This window comes from Carya illinoinensis, chromosome 2 (genome assembly GCF_018687715.1).
Source record: "Carya illinoinensis cultivar Pawnee chromosome 2, C.illinoinensisPawnee_v1, whole genome shotgun sequence".
NCBI classification, from domain to species: Eukaryota; Viridiplantae; Streptophyta; class Magnoliopsida; order Fagales; family Juglandaceae; genus Carya; species Carya illinoinensis.
The window spans coordinates 4,803,810-4,820,978 of NC_056753.1; the positions used below are offsets into that span (position 1 = coordinate 4,803,810).

The window sequence follows — 17,169 nt, forward strand, 5'->3', positions numbered from 1 at the left end:
TCAAAGTACAAGTCCTTCGAGTTTGTGTTGCAAACTTCTCGGAGGAGATCAGAGATGTCTGGTACTTGAAGCAAATGCTTGATCCTAGTGACATCTTGAGGAGATACTTCCTTGGAGATTATCATCGTGCCGGAGTTTGAATCCCGGACACCATAATTGGTCATGGACGATTTTGACATTTTGTCTTTGATTCTCTGTGTGCTTTTTTTATGGGTGAGGCTACTCTGCCGCCTCACCCTTACCGCTGGGCTTACCGCCCAGTGTTAACTTTTTTTTTTTTTTTTCATTTTTCATTTCACATTTTTTTAATCACTTTCTTAATCATTAAGTAAAAAAAAAATACACCAATACATTTAAAATCACTTTCTTAATCACTAAGTAAAAAAAAAAAAAAAAAAATTTTTTTGCCCAGCGGTCAACCCGAGCGGTCAACCCCAGGCGGCAAAGTAGTGTTTTCCTTTTTTTATTATTATTATTTTACAGAAGCTCTCGTCTGTTGGGTGCCACGCACTTTGTTTCCCTCGAAGGTAGGTTTGGAAGGGTGCCACGCGCTTTATTTTCCCTTAAAGGTATGTTTGGGAGGAAGAAGTGATTTACCTCGTCTCTTCTTATTATTATAATTTTTTTTAAATTTATATATAAAATATAATAAATAGTTTAATTTTTTAAAATCTTAATTCAATCCTTTTAAATTTTAAAATAAAAATAATTAGAAGGCTCACTTGAACTAAAAGGTTCATTCTATTATAAAAGCCTAAAAGGGATAAAAGCTCAAAGAATAGATCCAAGACCGATGTGAGAAAATGAAGAGAGTTAAGAGTGGATCAAGTTTACATATGCACCACGATATCTCCTCCTAAAGGATAAGGATCTCATGTAGTTATATGATTATTCAAAATACCGAATAATGATCTGCATCGATAAATTCTGGGTAAGATAAGTATTGCAAATATGTATATATATATATCAAGTAATCCTTAATAGAAAGGGGACTCTCTTTTTTTCCTTTCTGAATTCATGAAAAGATATTTTACTTACTTAAATATCGGAGTGTTATAAGGCGAACCCTGCCAGACCTTTTTCAGTGTTACACAGGTGAATGATTACAGCATCAGAGTGGGACATGTCCTTAACATTTGGTGCCATATGTGGGATCTGTATTATTTAGCGTGGTTGCCATATGCCAATTGTAACACATTCTATAGCAAGTCAAGCAGTGGATACATTGACACCATCTATGGAGACACAATTAGCAGCAATGGAGGAGAAGTTGAGGAAGGCGTTGGAATCCATGGAGATCTTGCAAAAAGAGAACGATGGCCTATGACAAAAGAATGCTGATAATATGCTTGCTCATAGTGAGCAAGGCGAGGGGGAGGCACAATGCGAAACCGAGGTAAATGTAGGGCAAATAGATAACAAGAGGATGCAGGTTGAATTGAAGGAATTGGCAAGGAAGTCTGGTGCAGAATGCTTGCTGCACCAGACAAATCTGCCATATATAGTATTACGATGTGTAAATTTTTGAGTTGGAACTTTTGGGACAGGTCGTTGGAATTACTGGTTTGGTTTTGACAAAACTTGATGGTTCTGCCAGAGGTAGCTGTGTGGTATGCTTTATACTCATCTGAACTGTATTTTTGTATAATTTCCTACTCTGTATTTATTTTAGTATTTTGGGTGATCTTGGTTATCAGTGAAACTGTAATTTCTTGTTTGCAGGTGAGTGTGGTAGATGAACTTGGCATCCCTGTAAAGTTCGTTGGTGTTGGAGAAGGTGTTGAAGACCTTCAACCGTTTGATGCTGAGGCCTTTGTTGATTCCATATTTTCATAGAGCCTAAAAGTTGATCGGTAGTTTTTCGTTATTGAGCGTACAAACTCCCATTTCTTTCCTATTATTTTTTCCTTATCATATTTCAAAATTGATTGTATAGGCTTTAGCCTAGTCCAGTTGTGAATCAGACCCCACTGTCCCACACACATGATACCACCCTGACTTGGGTCATAATTTCCCCATGGAATTTTGGAACTCTCTCTTCAACTTGATTCACTACTACCTGTCTTATACCTTGTACTGGTTCAGAAGCCTAATTAATGGTGTAATGCAACTTTCTCCTGAGAAATATTTTACAAATGATTTTTCCTTGGTTCTTCATTACACTAAACTGGTGTTTTCTTTGATTGCATTCTCTTTCATAGGGTTTCTTGTCTTACAATTCAGCGTAAGTCCTCAGAATAATAGCTGTAGCCAGAAGAGGTTAACCTTGAGGTCAGATTCTGAGAGTTCAAGAATACTTTCTCATACAAACGTGCGAAGAAAAGAGTTTTGGCTGCGGAGAAGTGGCCCTTGTCAAGACCATACACAATTTTTCCTACCGATTATGGCTGAAATAATGATAATTTAATGTGCGAGATTCCATCTCTAATGATCACTAATTTGAACTCTCATTTTCTTTGCGGTATCAACCATTCATATATTTATTTTCAGCATTTGAGTAATCCTTTTTATTCCATCATTTATTATCTAATTTTAGCTGTTTTCTTGTATATATTATTTTTCAAACAATCCAGTATGGGTTTTTGCAGTAGTTGAGAGCGTGAATCTGAATGAACTAATTTTTTTCCTAAATTTTAGCAAAAAATCATATTTTTCAAAAATTTTCACTGAATTTTATTCATTTTTCTAAAATTTCATATATCTCACTCTCTATTCTTTCTTTATTCTACTAAAATAATATTTCTGTATTATTTTTTTTGTTATTTTTTCTACTCATTTCTTTTTAGATTTTTAACCTTTTTATTGTGTGTGTGTGGGGAAAGAGCAGAAGAATTTTTTTTAATTTATTTATTTTTCATATTTTTGTAATTATTTAATTATTTGGTGTACCCTTGTTTTCAGTTTTTCATCTGTAATGATTTTTTTTTTTTAAAAAAACTACTTATCTCTCTAAACAATAATATTTTCAAAATCAGAGTTTTGGTAACATTAATATTAAAAAAAAAAAAACCATTACTTTCACAAATGGTCAAAAAATCTTTTTTTTTAATCATCTCAATGGTGATATTTAATTTTCAAATTTTAATTATACCAAATATTAAAATACTTATAAAAAATATTTATGGGTGAATATAGCTACCCAATATGAGGAATGAGATGGTATGCTCAATCAGATGTGGATGCTCTAATGGATGCACTGTCGTGAGTTCTTCGTTGTAGCTGAGGATGGACTTTGACTTCCGTGTGAATCAAAGTAGTTTATGGACTTTTAACTCTTATTCTCCTGATAAAGGATGAAGATGTGTGAGATCCACATGAACAGGGCGTGGGTGGCTCACACAACAATGACAATGGATGCATTGGCGTGTGAACCTTGAGGTGAGGTTCACATGAGAGGAAGATAATGGATTGGTAAGTGAGAAAAATAATGCAAAAGAACTCAAGGTTGGAGGGCGGGGGCAGAGGCATAGGAATCCGAATTATGTCCTCTTGGCCTTGGGTGTTGGCATTGTAATTTGTATCACATGCAAGGAAGGGAGCAAGCCAGGATTTTTCTTTTCAGGGGATATAATTTTCTATAACTTATTAAGAATATATTTTCTAGAAATTCATTTATGACTAAACATTCAAATTGATGTAATTTAAAGTACATACAAAATAAATCTCGAAATTTAACGCAATAATCTTAACTTGTCTATATGTTTCCATCTGAGTTTTCAATAATTTTCAATGATCCAAATATATCTACATAAATATAAATACACAAGAAATGTTAATCAGGAATGTTTTTAATATAGGGAAATATTTCATAATTTATCTTTTCTTTCAGTTAACCAGGAATGTTTTTAATATAGGGAAATATTTCGTTTTTAAAAAAAAAAAATTAATCATTATTTTTCAACAAGAAATGTTATGGTAAGGCTTGTACCAATAAAACCAAGGCTTCAATGTTACACACAAAGTGTCTGGCTTGAGTGATGTAAGTCGCATTGCCGCAATGTAGGAAACAAGTATAAATAGAGATGGAAGGAAGAGAGACGCGAGTAAGGGACTTAAACCTCTTAAAAAACTAAAATTTAGAAGTGATTTGGAAAGATGTCTTGAGTTGTTGAAAAGCAAAGAGAGAATAGAGCATGCATGATATGCCCAACAATGTAAATTTTAAGGGGTTTTACAAACTAGAAAGTGTTGATTTTCTAAATGAGCCAAACTCAACCTTGCTGAGCTACAAAAGCTTCATAGCTTTGAAAGAGGCATGTTGTAAAAGGTGCCACGAGCAGTATAAACCAACTGCTCAGTTTCCTTAAGCTTGAACTCCACTGCAACTACAGTCAAATTTCTTCCACTCCTGACTACAGAACCATCAACTATCACCTCTGCCTGTATGTTGAAATAAGGTCCACCTCAAAGGAAATTTTAAATGAAACATAAATATTCATGATATTGTGAAAACAGTAGACTAAATCATAATAATCAAGCATGTGTATGTGTTTGCTAACAGAATCCATTTAAGAGCAAGACATCATGGTAACAAGTTGGTATTAATTGGTTTCAGCCTGGAGTTTTCTCCTTCTGTGAGCCAGTCAATGGCTTAATGCTAGTGAGTTGAGAGCACATATCTATCTGTACTTGAACCATGAGAGTGCACATCATTAGCCAAAGAGGGGCTATAATTGGAGATACCATTGTTTCTGGTATAAAAGTTTATATTCAATACTTGTGACCAACAGAATATTTGCTGTGATACAGGCTACAAACTATAATCATCCTTTTGGCCATTTGTGGGCTCTTTGTGTCATCAAATTGATGGATGAGATACATTAAACAAGCAATTTCAGTATCAAAGTCACTCTTACTCAAACTTGCAAGAAGAATGAGGTTGTTATATTTTTCCAAAAAACTCAAGCCTTTATCTGCATGATCAGCTTAAATTTCCATTGCCATTGTGATTCTCACTCTCTTCCAAGGCAACTTCAAATATGGCAGCTCAAGGGAAGAGCCCAGCACTCAAAGAAATGATAAAAATTTTAAAGCCGCCTTTCCATCCAAAAAATGTTGCCCACAGAAGGCAAAGCCAGCATAGTTTGACACTTGAATTGCAATCCAAATATGAAGAGCATCTTAAATGCTTGCCTTCACAGTAAATAGAAAAATCCTAGGGGTTATCATCTTTATTTGAATGACTCACCATTCCATGGATTTATATAGAGATTTATTTTGTAATACAAATGTATCTGATGCAGAATTTAGCACTTATGTATGTGGGTTATCATCAAATGACATGTGTGAATCACCTAAATGAATCAAAACAAAAAGTGGAATGGAAAAAAAACACTTACATTAGTTCGAGCAGCGGAGAGATATGATATACTCTGTTCCCCAAGAAAGAGTTCCTTGTCCTCAGCCACCATGGTTCTAGCACAAGCAATTGACACCATCTCAGCAACAGCCGCTACAGCCGCTCCATGCATTGAACCGTAGAAATTCTGCAAAACCATGAATAATAATATTAAAGAACGTTCCATTTTTCCGCATCTCTAACAGTATGTGCAAAAACACAACCTTTTTTTACTACCAATTTGATTATCATATTTTGAGTAACCCACAAAACAAACATATGTTTGCTCAGATTCCCAGATATGATATTAGTCAACATCTTACGCACCTATACTAGCATAATTTTCCTTAAAAGATCTTACATCAGAGATCAAACGTTTGATAGGGCATTACCACCCAATTCATGGACCAATACGATAAACGCAAACCTGTTTTATGCTGGTTCATTTCTCAGAATCCAAACGAAGCATAAAGACACCATTTTATTCAAACCCAGACATCGGAAAAGCAAAAGCTCAAAAAACTAGTTCAATTTAAACTTCCACTAGTAAAGTAATTTCCATCATTCCCTCAATAACCAAACAAATATCCGATATGTAGCACAACGAATACACAAAAGGGAAGGTAAGAGATATGGAATTTATTACACTAATAGCGAGTGTGACCGAGAGGAGACAGGTGACTCGGCCACGTACGACTCGTTGGGGCTTGAGGTTGGCGCGAACGAGGTCAAAGTACAAGTCCTTTGAGTTTGTGTTGCAAACTTCTCGGATGAGATCAGAGATTTCTGGTACCTCAAGCAGTCTCTTGATGCTAGAGACAGATTGCGGAGATACTTCCTTGGATATTATCATCGTGCCGGAGTCTGAATCGGACATCGTAATTTGTCACGGAGGATTTTGTCTTTGATTCTCTGTGTTTTCTTTTTCCTTTTTTCCTTTTTTTTGTGTTTTCGGAAGCTCTCGTCTGTTGTAGGTACCATGAACTTTTTTTCCCATATTTCCCACACCGCGAATTAATAAATTATATTATTTTTATTATTTTATTCAATAAAAATAAAAATTATAATTGTAAATATGCAAGTGATTTATAATTATTTAAAAAATAAATAAATATAAAATTTATATGAAAAAATTTTAGTTTTTTAATAATAAATCTCTTTTTTTCAAAATAATTACACAACTGTATGTGATATTATTATTTATTTAAATAAATATATATATTAAAATATATTTGTTTAAATAAAAAATAAAAATGATAAATTATATATTAGTATATAATATAAAAAATGATAAGCAAAAATTTTTCCCATTTAAATCTCATTCAATTTGTACAATTATCATTGATTTCTTACTCTCTATTTTTGGTTTTGTTTTTCTAACATTTTACTTAAATAAAATCAATATCATTAAAATAAAAATTATAAACTAAATTACATATAAAATTATTAGAATTATATTATTTTAATGCAAGTAAAGGAAGAAAAATTTCTCGTAAATCACAATTGGAGTCTTTGATTCTCTACCAACCATATTGAGATTAATTAATATGATTTACAATCATGCAACGACTTGAAAAAATAATAATCTCATATTCATTACTAATAAACTGCAGATCTAATTAGCAGTTAGATGTAATGTATAAAATATTAATTACATTAATATGTGATCTAATACTTGAGCTCATAGATGTCTGAAACATAAACGAAATAATTATTCTATTTTTAAATTAAAGTAATGCTAGAGACATGCTGTCCACGAACTCCCTCTGTAGACAGTACTGAATTAGACTTAGTTTAGATAATGAGATAAGATAAGATAATTTATAAATAGTAATAAAATAGTCTATGAATAGTAGTAAAATGATTTGGGTTAATATATTTATTCTCATTTATTTCAATAATATTTATCTCTTACTTATAAAAATAAATTAATATATTTATGAAATATTAGAAGAGGTGAGAAAAAGTTGAATAAAAATATTATAATATTAAAATATTGTTAGAATATAATTTTTTAATTTTAATTTTATTTTAAAATTTAAAAATGTTGAATTGTTTTCATATTTTGTATGAAAATTTGAGAAAGTTGTAATGATTAGATAAAAAAAAATAAGTTTTGCTACATATAAGTAAAATCGCGTACTAATTTGCGTACTAATACTGATTCATTTATACTTAAAATTTAAATTAACACTGTTTTCAATAAAATCTACTTTTTGACCAATCACACCAAATTAGTGCGCAGATTAGTGCATAATTGTGTTTGTAACTATATTTTTCCTTAAAAAATTAAAAATTTAAACTTGAAAAGTGTTTATATTTAACTTTATGATGTTTGAATATTAAGATAACATAGGATGAGATGGAACAAGAGATTCTTGAGTACTGCTACATTCACAAAGAAATCACACAAAAACAATCTCACAAATTAATGTGACTTTATTTAATCCATTAGATCTGCTTTTCAATAAAAGTAACCTTATAATCTGACAAACCATATTAAATCACGTCAGTTTGTAGAATTACTTTTATGTAATTCCTTTGTAGCTAGAATATTTCCTTTAATTTTCTAACTCTTAGCTTTCTTCAATTTAGATCCGTCACAAAGAGAACACTACACCTTTGCATAGTGGCTTCTACAACCGTGCAAATGCAACATATCTTTTAACCGGACCCGATTAATCCCTAGACCATGTAACAAAGTCTCCACGCCAATCTGGTAGATCATCGGCTTTTCATTGATAAAAATTGTTTGCATCCGGGGGTTCAAACCTTAGACGTGGAGGGAGTATACCACCAAGATCAAGCCCTACAACTTGTGCCAACCCCTAGGGATTAGGTGCAAACTAGAAATAAACATAAAAGGCTAATTAAGTTGATTAAAAACAACCCAAATCAAAGGATATTATGGTTCAACCATCTACTAACAAAGGTGAATCCCAAAAAGATGGAATTTTTCTTTTAAAAAAGTTCCAACTTAAACGCAAAGAGAGAGTTGAAAGGTCAAAAGTTATAACAAACGCATAGGATGCCGTTTTGACATACTAGAACAGCTTAGAACTGTTAAATGTAGTCAGGGGACCTACTTATTTAAAGAGCAGTAACTAGTTACTTGATGGGTCACTGCTCTGAAGATTGGGTACCTGCTTCGAGTCTAGGCCAGCCTGATGAGGGCAGTCGGCTTTACCACTCTCTCCCAAACCAGTGCTGTCCTCAGGAACAGTGCTCTCTGCCAAGTCATTGATTTCGTCACCTGGACGAGATATAGAAGTTCACATGAGAAGGGAACAAGAAGCCAAAATCATTACCCAAATGAACATATGCCAAGGCAGTTGCCAGTAGAGATGAGAGCACTACAATGAATGCCAGATTTGCAAACTGCTGTTTTAAATGGGCAGTTGGAAGAAATTAAAAGACAACAGTTTTTGAAGTCAAAGTTCCAGAAATTTACCCTGATCAACAGCTGACAACTTTGAGATCTGACCCAATAAACTTTTCCTCATAGCTAACAGAACTTTACTCCTTTTGACAGCCAACATCCTTGAGCTTTGGCCGGTCAAATGTTTGCTCCTTGCTTTTTTGATGAGTAAATGATTCCTCCTAGCTAAAAAGCCAGCTTTCTTCTTCGGTTTCTTGACATTGATTTCCTACAGCATTTGTGAAAAGAGAAATAAATGGAATATATCATGTCTGATTATATGGCACAAGACTCCTGGCCACAATGCATAAACGAGAGGAGCTTCTAGGTATAAACAGAAAAAAGGAAGGACTGAGTTTCGCAATAAGTAGCTCGCCATCTAATTAACAAGTAATAGGAAGGATATACCATTAGAAACAAACTGCTTCTCAGAAATATTATGGATGGGAATATGTGGTAAAGTTTTAGAAATTGAAAACATAAATTGAATCTTTAATCATTCGAAAATACTACAACAAAGCGAGAAAGATTAATACATAGGAATCCAAAAATATCTCTTACAAACTTTACCACGTTACAAAAAGAAAACACATTTGAATAAGATTTCAACAACCAATGATGGGAATAGAAAAGTTTATAGGGTTAAGGTGGAAGTTGACATAGAGAATGTGTAACAACCTAGAGAATCTGCTACTCGCACCTGTGATATAACCCCAAAAAAACCAGTCAATTTGAAGCTTCCCTATAATCACTTATAAACCTAATATCATCTAATAAGTAGCCAATACGGCCATTGGCACCCATGACTACTTTTATAACTTAACCACTATAAATTATTTCTTTTTCCCAATGTGTGATCAGGACCGAACAGAATGTGCAAGGAATGACTTTCAATATAAGTGGGAAAACTTTTGAAGTGTTTCAACTCCTATGGCTTACACAGGTAATGTCAGTACCAAATTGCATACTGCCAATAGAAACGTCCCAGAGGGAGGCAATTATCCTGGCAAAGTTGAAGCCGCACATACAGAAGAAAATGTTTAAAAGAGGGAGGCAATCTTAGCCTTGGACACTGAGTGATACACGCCCAGAATTGTTTTTTTCTTAATCAAAGCAGTGTCTTGCAAGCAGCTATACATAGGTTAAAAAAAAAAAAAAGAGCACAATCTTGCTCAAGGCACAAAAGAATGGAAGGACAAGTAATAAGAGCGGTTAACAAGTCAGTCCTGCTAAGCACAAATATCAGAAGACGATGCATACCGAGCACTTTATTCATATCATCATGTTGTATAAAAATTCTTCGGAACCTAAGATGTTACAAGCATCAATCTGAGCAAAAGGAAAGCTACTTGTCAGGATTCTTTCATCATATGCTGGCCCAATCTCTTTGATTGAGTATTCCACCAAGATAATTTACTTGACCAAAATTTAATTCATCCATGCGCCATTTGAGCTCTAGATACGAAGTCCAATGTGGCAGAATCTATTCCAATACTTGAACCATAATGAAAGAGTAAAGTAGGGCTAGTAGTTGCTACTGGAGAAAGGAAATAAATTTTTTTTTATAAGAGAAAAATATTATTAATCAGAAAAAAAAAGTACAGCCTGTGTATACAGGAAGTATACATAATACCTAGGGATGTTCTATGTGGGAGAGAAAGGAAATAAATGCGATGGACAATTCAATTAACATTCTAATTCACCAAACTCAACTAAGCATTTGACCTTGTTCCGACGGTTATCCATTGAACGATGTAAAATTTCAAAGAACCAGACTCAAATCTATCATGGAATACGCCTAAAGATCCATGCCAATAATGTAACACAAACATCACAAACAGGAGTGGAAAGGCCATCCTAAATGAATACAAAATATTAACATACATTCATAATATTTGTACCGATCTTAAAACTGTAATATTTAGGCTGCATACATATAACAGTACACAAATTATTAATAAAAAAAAAAAACACAACAGCTTTAAAAAATCAACTCACCGTTGAGTAAATGGAAACCCTTGCTTCCCTAGCATATTTTACATAGCGCATAAGATCTTCATAGGTGAGAAAAAGTTGCCCAGTTGCCTGACAGAAGTAGTACTAAAACAACCAAACATAAAACATAGAGTCATTAAATTCTTAAACCAGTTTCGGGTTGATAATTGCCATGCTAAATTTTCTAATCTCAATATTTATTGCTCCATGTGTAACTTATTTATATCCTTATGCTTTGTACCATTAAGGCAAGAAAAGGGTAGATATCTAATAGCATAGAGTTCCATGACAAATGAGGGTGCAATATGGAAAGGAAAGATTAGGTTACACACTAACTTCTAGCAAAGAGCAAACATTTGTAGTTCACAACAACTTACAAGTACCCTTCACATACAAAAAGAAGTGAATTAATCATGAACCTACCTTAGTACCCACAAGCCTAAATCTAGCACGGTATTACAGCTTACTTAATTTGGTTGAACCAGAAACAACTAACCAAACAAATTGAGCAGCAGATTTTACATGTTAGGCTGTTTATTGATCAACCTCAGCTTACTTCTTAATATCTATGCTTCTAGAAGTTAAAGCAATGCATTTAAAAAAGGAATATTGCTACAGCATAAAGAAACAATTGATATGGGAAAGATGAATATTTATAACTTTGGAAGATGGTCAAGGTAGCTTGCTTCCAAGCCACTGCACTAGATGCGCATGTAGACGTAGTAGTCGGCCCCTGTCACCTACCTTTATTTCCAGCCCAGAGTTTGGTGTTTCCCTTGGGCTTGTTTTCATCAGTTTTCTTCAGTAAATGATTTTTGCAGACACTTCTGCTCGGTCTAGAAAGCCCGAGCACAAGTGCCCAATTTTTTTATGTCCACAAAACCCCATGCATGTATGTAATTTCAGTCATGGCACCCAAAGGAAATGTTATTCTACCTCATATGCTAATCTACAAAATACAAAAGTACATGAGATATATTTCATTTCCTTAAATTTATGATTTACAAACTGTAAATGTGTCAACTTGCAAGAATCCAAATGGAGTAATAAATGTTCCGAAATATTTTAAGGCAAAGTACAGCAATAACAAGCAAGTAGTGTTTCAGGTACCTGACATATCCAAATGCAGCATGCTTACCTCTCAAATAAAAAGTAATATTTAATTCATCCTTTATCAACACACTTAATGCCAAGGGATTAGTTCTGTGGTGGCTGGTTCACATCTAGCACTATCTTGATTTAGACATTGTAATTGCGACCAAGGGATAGTCTCAATTCTACATGTGCTCATCAACCAATTGCATTCCTTTTTGTCTTTATTAGAAATAAAAACTTAATTAAAAGCACGGAGAGGTGTGATCCAAGTACACAGGAAGTTTACAAAAGGATACATCCAACTAGCAAGAAGAAGAAAAACAGCAAAATTCTTTATACCCTCATAGTATAGACAATTGAGAGCTGTCATGAGCAGTCATCCAAGCATAAGAGATTGGTGAAGTTTTGGATTTTAATTGTGACACCTTCCTCTCACAGTCTTCCAAAGTTCAGGCATTGCATTCTTACCAAATGCACAGCATTAAGCACAAAGAATTTCTGTGACCATCGCAAGGATTCTGCCAACAAGCCCAACAACTCCATTGTCTCCACCTCCCTCTAGGGCATAACCCATTCAGGTTCAAAAGTGCTTAATATCGCCACCCATAAAACATCTACCTACATGAGATTGAAACCATGACCTCTCTCCATCCCTTATCACATTCATAACATATGCAAGGATTTTTTTTCTTGATGGCACCGAGTATCCGGGAACAGCGTCCAGACTAATTCCAGGGGTGCACAGGCCCTCGGCAAGAAGTTTCCCGTAAATGCACCTCGGGTAATTCAAGGAAAGATCCCTCAGTCCGATGGGCCCCTAGAGATTATTTGCACCTAGTGGGATTCGAGCCTTGGACCTTGGAGGGAGCACACCACCAAGACCAACACCTTTACCACTTGAGCCAACCTCTAGGGGTTAACATATGCAAGGAGTTTTTTTTTTTTTTAAGTACATATGCAAGGAGTTTTAGATGGCTAGGAATTAATTTAATTACTTTTTTTTTTCTAATTTGGTTTGATAGGTTGCAGGGATTCTTTTTCATTTCCTATTTTGTTGTTGTTGTGTTTTGGTCTTGGTTGCAATGATTCTAAACAATTATATTCTGCCATCATGATCAGTTCAAGAGACTATCAAAGTGAACAACTTCGCACCATGAAGGGATGCTTCCACTGATTTTAGAATATAATTTTTATATGAACTCTCTTGGTATACCTTGCCTCTATGCTTGTTAGTGTTGTACCGACACCTCAAAGGCTCTGTAGGAGGAACAGTGCTAGTCCTGGTGAAGGATGGAGGCACCATATAAAGTTTAAAAGACTACACACAAGGGTTGTATTGCCCTTTGATACACTTTACCATAGCTTCCATGAAGACAAAGAATAGCTTTTCTACCTTCTAGGCTCTCCAAATGGGCAAGCATTATAATCATAAAGGCCTACAACGCATTACATCCTCAGCTCATGACTCAAGCAGAGCCCTAGTAATCTGTTTACTATAGGCAGCATCCTTAGACAAAGCAATATAGGCCCCGGACTGATCCTATGACCTACTTAGCTTGAGGGTCTGGAAACTCAAATTACAGTACCGTCAAAGATTTGTGTTAAAATGATCTTCAATACAATTAAGGGGCCATTTCTCCTTAATTGTTAAAATGGGATAGTTAAAATGAGACCATCTGGACTGTAAAATTGTCAATTCTCCTGCTAATATCTACAAGGGTGGTCAGTTCAACAAGGATATCTTGAGTATACATTTCAATTATTGCTCAACCAAGAAACTACCTGAGTAAAAACTATCCCATCAAAATATCAACCCCTCTTATTTCCAGCAACCCAAAAAGGTAAGGGGTGGCATTCAGGGAAAGAAAGAACAAATTTAGTACCCCCAAAATTCAACGAACTGAGGCAAGCATAACATATTAGGTAACAAGATCCATATAAACTTATATTAATAGTATTGGTCTACTGCCTAAAAGTAAAATCTGTATCAGAAGTTGTATAAATGCAGGTAAACAAGCTAGTGATTATACTAAACTCATAGATATTAAATATCCAGCAGTAGAACTTGGAAAGCACATGAAATGCCACATAAATGATGATGGGCAGTCAACTACCGAGAATTTAGATCCGTCTTTCTGGACTTCATTCTTCAAAATCCAGCCATTAGGAATTGTTCCCAATGAGTTCTGATCAGCCATATAGGAAAAAGATGCTTTCCTCCGAAGGACCGGAAAATATATTTCTTTTACTTCCTCTGTTTGAGAAATAGTTCAAACAACCTAAGCTTTCGATGAGAACGAGGCATTAAAAGGGTAATTCCTAAAGACAAAAAAGATGGCATTAACACCACGTGTTCACATTCTCTCCACGTGTTTATGACTAAATACGCATGAAATGAAGAGAATCATTCCTATTATTCTGTAATATTTATTTTCTTTCCTTCTAAAGGGATATTAAAGAGCAAATAAAGGTTCAGTTCTTCCTAAGAGTATCAATGATACAAGTCAGATCCTAGATGTAGAAATATAAGAAAGGAGACCTCCACTTCCCTTGGTAAAAAAGATAAAATAGAGAATATAACACATAACAATCCTTACACTTTCATTCTCAAGACCCAAGGCTATTCATTTCACACCCCCGGAAACTCAACCATTTACTTAGCTCGAATCTCATTCAAGCCATAACACTTGTAATTCAATCTCCGACCACTCGACCAATCTCATCCACTTAACCTTAGAAGTTCCTGGGTTGGCTTGATTAGCTTCTCTGCCAGAATGCAAGAAAAGAAGGCAATCCTTTTCATCTTCATAAATAAGATGGGAACTATTCATCATCCAGGCAGATGTCCACAGTATGAAGACGAGGAACTTTTTGAATAGGTTTATTCTTAATCCAATCCAGAGCATAGGGACATCAGGGTGGTCCAATGATTAACAAGACCACTAAGATACTAGTTTCACTTGACAAAAGGGCAAACACAGACAACAAAATTCAAGTCATTTTTTTGATACATTTGGGGGGAGGGGAGGTTTCGAACTCCACACCTCCATTTTGAAGGCTGGGGGTTATGCCAATGAGGCCAAAAAAGGCCTTTGGCAAAAAATTAATAAAAAAAATAAAATAAAAAATAAAAAAAATAAAGTCATTAATAAAAGGAGTCCCTCTTTTATACAGAGACAACTTGAAGATACTAGTTTCACTTGAAGAATGGACAGCCCTCGAGTCAGGGACATCAGCAACATATTTTTCTTTTATTTGAACGCACACTATCCTATTGCCATGCTTCTAAGACATAGCTATGAACCTCCTTCTAGTAAAGCAATTTGAGCAGTTGGTATCAGTTGAACACTCAAATGCATAACAATTATCGGGATGCTCGCATTAAATTAACATAATCATATCTCCAATTTTACTAATGGCTTCAAAACCAGGAGAAATTATCGTCATAGCAATGTTAATATCATTCTTCAAATTATAATACCAAAAAACCAATTCTTTTTATGCATTTTATTCCACCGACGTAACCTACCATAACTAGCAAAACACACATTTTTTAATAAGTAAACTAAAAAACACGCAGTACATCTTGTTAAGTCGAAAACAAACATCCAAACAAAATACCATCAAATTCCCTAAGAATAAACGGGGCTATAACAACAAGAGAACGTAATTAACTTCCTTTTCCTTTGTAATGTTGCAATTAAGCAGAATCTCTGTGTGTGTGCATTTTATCTTCTTTTTTTTTTTTCTTTTTTTTTTTTTCCTTTTTTAATGGGTCGAGCCCTATTTAGGCATATTACCAATTCTGCCTTTGCAGCCTTAAAGACTCAGCCTTCAGAATCTTCCTCCGAAGTTCCAAGCAGCTTATTTTTCTCCTCCTTCGCAGCGGATGGTTTTTCCATTTTCTTGTTGCAGAAATGAAAAATCCCAAGTAGGGTTGAGCTCCATAAGAGCGAGTCGTTCTCCAGGAAAACACACCGCCATTGATGTTTGGTTCCATGAGAAAGTTAGAAACCTTAGGTGCGACGTCGATTTCAATTCCCTGAAGGAGTTCACCGAAAGCCGTATTGTGAAGGATCGTGCAAAGCGGCAGCGAATTTGCTCCTCAGTTCTGGCGGTATATCGCTCTCAGCTCTAGTCCACGACAGTCGTCGGCTACTCTTTGAAACGACAGTGGTTCCATAGCTCCGCAAACGAGAGCAGCCCTTTCACAGCATTGAAACGACTCCCGTTTCTTTGTATTTTGTCGTATGCTGACTTAAACTATTTATTTCAAAAGTTTAGGATATATAAAGTGACGTGAGTGCAAATTATTTTTAAAAAACAATCTGTAATAACTACTTTTTTTATATAAATCCCATAATCTTAATATTACCGAATTAATTAATTAGATTAATAGTATTTAATCAATTTGATTTGTATTAACTCAATCTTATTAAGATAAACTTTAGTTGAGACATCTCTTTCTATAAAGGGTGAGATTGAGTTTCTGTTTAAACAGAATGTTGTCTCTTAAATATTTATCTGTAAAAAATATAAGTAACAGTGAACGTCAGATAAATCACAAAAGGAAATAAAGTACTAGTGGAGCTCCAAATGTATTATTTTGATTTATAATATCATGTTTGATATAGAGACATTCTAAAATGTATCTGATCATGAATGTAAGTTTTTCTGATGAATAAATGATGACAGTTTTCTTTAAAAAAATATAATTCAAGTATTTAAAGTTATCTATAAAAGAGTTTAAAATATGACTAATTGGCTAATTTTGATAAGAGTATTATATGAGTCTAATTATCACAATAAAAAGCTCATGAAGGAACTCTGACTCTTCTCTTTGAACATGAAAATTTTTGAGTATAGGACTTATACAAGCAAAGAGTCAACTTGAACAAATTGACCTCTTGGGCAATCATGGGTCAGTTTTACAACCATAACCTCTCAACTCAAATGACATGTTAGGCTGTTATATAGTATTCTTCCGAAGTAAGGGATGATCAATAAAATTACAGACTTATGTCCTCTAAAAAGAAAAAAAAGTTGCTTGCCACCGCTTGTATCTATCTCCTCTTTTGTGCTCCAGAGAATGTCACATAGTCTACCTGAACTATTTTTTCTTTTTGCAAATGAAGTTAATTGACTTAGCAAAAACAAAATAAACAAGTGGTTGTAAAAGCACAAATTAAGTCCGTAATATGCAAAAGAGGAGAGGTGACTTCATTTGACCCACTCATCAGTCTTAACCACAAGAAAAGCACTACACAGGTATATATGTATCATTTCTCATGTATTTTCTATATCTATACAGTCTCAACTCGAT

The 17,169-nt window shown here is 34.4% G+C and overlaps 1 protein-coding gene across 3 annotated transcripts; it reads right to left on the minus strand.

Moving 5' to 3' along the window:
- Positions 1–4,048: 4,048 nt before the first annotated feature.
- LOC122298257 lies at positions 4,049–16,032 on the minus strand. 3 transcript variants are annotated; one of them, XM_043108078.1, is made up of 6 exons: positions 15,647–16,032; positions 10,755–10,856; positions 8,790–8,985; positions 8,482–8,591; positions 5,340–5,486; positions 4,049–4,380 (listed from the first exon to the last, which is right to left on the minus strand). In XM_043108078.1, exons 2-6 carry the CDS (start codon positions 10,803–10,805, stop codon positions 4,237–4,239), a joined length of 648 nt encoding a protein of 215 aa, XP_042964012.1. In that variant the 5' UTR covers positions 10,806–10,856; positions 15,647–16,032; the 3' UTR covers positions 4,049–4,236. The 3 variants fall into 3 exon arrangements, with proteins under 3 accessions (XP_042964012.1, XP_042964010.1, XP_042964011.1); XM_043108076.1 differs by lacking the exon at positions 15,647–16,032 and adding an exon at positions 13,961–15,615; XM_043108077.1 differs by lacking the exons at positions 10,755–10,856; positions 15,647–16,032 and adding an exon at positions 13,961–15,615.
- Between the last annotated feature and the right edge of the window lie 1,137 nt (positions 16,033–17,169).

Bases quoted from the DNA above. Each gene is read 5' to 3' on its own strand.
- LOC122298257 (XM_043108076.1), bottom strand. From the start codon at position 14,044: ATGGCTGATCAGAACTCATTGGGAACAATTCCTAATGGCTGGATTTTG. The intron at 8,986-10,754 runs GTGAGTTGATTT...CAAATGCTGTAG, and splicing joins GGGTTTCCATTTACTCAACG to GAAATCAATGTCAAGAAACC. The intron at 8,592-8,789 runs GTAAATTTCTGG...TATCTCGTCCAG, and splicing joins GTTGTCAGCTGTTGATCAGG to GTGACGAAATCAATGACTTG.